Source organism: Alligator sinensis, unplaced genomic scaffold (assembly GCF_000455745.1).
Source record: "Alligator sinensis unplaced genomic scaffold, ASM45574v1 scaffold1409_1, whole genome shotgun sequence".
NCBI classification, from domain to species: Eukaryota; Metazoa; Chordata; order Crocodylia; family Alligatoridae; genus Alligator; species Alligator sinensis.
Window position 1 is genome coordinate 53828 of NW_005843442.1, and position 2492 is coordinate 56319.

Here is a 2492-nt window from a genome sequence, read left to right on the forward strand (position 1 = left end):
GGAGGCGCAGCAGCTCCCCGTGCCCGGTGCCCCCCGCCTGGAGGCTGCCCATGTCCTACACAGCCTCTACCCGCGCTTCCTCGCAGGTGAGACCCGGCCCTGGGATGCGCCCAGCTCTGGGGTGTTACAGCCACATAGAACGGGGGGAGGATGCAGCCAGTTCTGGGGTGTAATGGCCCCATGTTACCGCCCCCCCCAGCACTGGAGGCAGCTGGCTGGGCCACACAGCGCCCCTTGCTGGGGGCTGAGGACTGGCGGGGAGGGTGGGGCCCCCCCGACCTTTGATCGCCGACCTCTGACCTCGCCGGGACCACCTCTTTTTCCAGCCTCTTATAAAGTCTCATTCTTTGCCCACCCCTGGGTCCTTCGTTCCTCGTCCCCCGTGATTCCTGGGTCCTGCACTCCCCAGAGCCAGCTGCAGCTGGGGACCGGTATGACCCAGTATATTGTGGTCTCAGTGTCCCACCCGGACACCCGTTACCCGTTCCAGTAGAACCAGCCCCTGTTCCACCCCAGAGCCAGCCGCACCCTGGTACCAGGATAGCCCAATATGACCAGTATAACCCAGTACCACCAGTTTAACCCAGTATGGCCAGTATGACCCATATCCCACCTAGATGCCTGGGTCCTCCTTTCTCTTTCCTGGATGCCTGGGTTCTCCCCCCGCCCCACCACCTGTTCAACCGGCCCCTCTTCTATCCCAGCACTGGGACCAGTATAACCAGTGCCTGCCTGACCTAGATACAGGTATAACCAGTGCCTGTCCTAATTGGGCACCACTATGCCCAGTTCAAGCCCAGGCACCAGTATAACCAGTCCCTGCTGTACCTTGGCACCGGTATAACCAGTGTCTGTCCTAACTGGGCACCAGTATAACCAATTCAAGCTGTGCCCAGACCCCAGTAGAACCAGTGCCTGCTGTACCTCGGCACCAGTTTAAGCAGCGTCTGCTCCGCTCAGGCACCAGTATAACCAGCGTCTGTCTTAAGTGGGCACCAGTATAACTAGTTCAAGCTGTACGCAGGCATCAGTGTTTTCAGTGTCTGCTGTACTCAAGCACCAGTATAACCAGTAATGTCCCACCCAGGCACCAGTATAGCCAGTCCCTGCTTTACCCAGGCACCAGTATAACCATGCCCAACCCCACCTGGACTCCTGGGCTCCCCACTCCCTGGGCCCCCTCCCACCTCCCCGGACGCCTGGGTTCCTCCTGCCCCCAACTCCTCTCCCTTACCCCGCTTCCCACACACACCAGCCCCTACCAGTGGCTCCCAGTTGGTTTATTTAATCTCAGGAGGGTGTGGGGCGATCCCAGGCATCTGGGGGTTGGCGGGGGGACCCAGACATCTGGGGCCTGAGGGCGGTCAGGCGAAGTACCCCCAGAGGAAGCAGGCGACCCCCATCATCACCAGTGCATGGGTGTCCACTAGGCGGCGCTGCCTGGGGGTGTCCTCCAAGGGGTGGGGCTTGTCCAAGGGAGGCGAAGCCAAGGTGGGGGGGTCCCCGGTGCCCCCCTCTCCGCACAGGCGGGCCCAGCAGCCGGGGGAGCCGGAGGGAGCAGGCACAGGGCCTGCACCAAGAGACCAGTATTCCCCAGTGTGACCAGTAGGCCTAGTATAACCAGTGAGACCCAGGCCCCCAGTCCTGCAGGACTCACCCCGTCCCACCCCCATGCCAGCTGCAGCCAGGCACCAGTATGCCCAGTACAGCCCAGTATCACTGGTATAACCCATGCCCTTTTCTCCACCCAGACGCCTGGGTCCCCCGTACCGTGTAGGGCGGGGGCAGGGGGCTCCGGCCCCTCCTCGGCCTCGGGGTTGTGGCGCCGGTCCCGGAGCCCGAACACCAGGCCCTGCAGCTGTAGGGCCCCGGAGCTCTTGTAGCCCCGGACTCCTGGGTCCCCTGTTCCTCCCTCCCAGACCTCTGGGTCCCCCATTGCCCCCGGCCCCATACCTCTGGGTCCCCCGTTCCCCACTCCCAGACTCCTGGGTCCCATATTCCTGCCTCCTGGCAACCTGGGCTCCCACCACCAGATGCCTGGGTCCCCCATTCCCTCCTCCCAGACTCCTGGCTCCCCCCACTGTTCCCCCCGGACGCCATCGCTTTTTCCATCCCTGGACTCCTGGGTCTCCCCTTTCCTGCTCCCTGACTCCTGGGTCCCCCATTACACCCTCTCCCAGCCACCTGGCCTCCCACCACCGGATGCCTGGGTTCCCCATTCCCTCTTCCCAGACCCCTGGGTCCCCTCACCTGGTGGCGGGGCGTCGCGGGGCCGCACAGCGAGAGGCCCAGGGCGAGAGCGGCAGTGGCGAGGAAGAGGACGATGGCGAAGTAGAGGTAGTGCAGGCCACAGAGCGCGGGGGGGCAGCGCCCTGGGGCCCCCCCACAGCCCCCTGCGCCCCCCAGTGCCAGCTCTGCCACCAGCCGTGGCAGCCCCAGCGCCAGCCCCCCCAGCAGTCCCCAGAAGGCACCCTGTGGGGAGGGGGAGGGGG

At 64.6% G+C, this 2492-nt stretch overlaps 1 protein-coding gene across 1 annotated transcript; it reads right to left on the reverse strand.

Moving 5' to 3' along the window:
- Nucleotides 1-1263: 1263 nt before the first annotated feature.
- LOC112548709 (sodium/glucose cotransporter 2-like) lies at nt 1264-2484 on the reverse strand (the record flags this gene model as incomplete). Its single annotated transcript, XM_025195243.1, has 3 exons — nt 1264-1570; nt 1771-1858; nt 2251-2484. Coding segments are annotated over 3 exons (528 nt in total), but the record flags the coding sequence as incomplete, so codon positions are not given.
- Nucleotides 2485-2492: the final 8 nt, after the last annotated feature.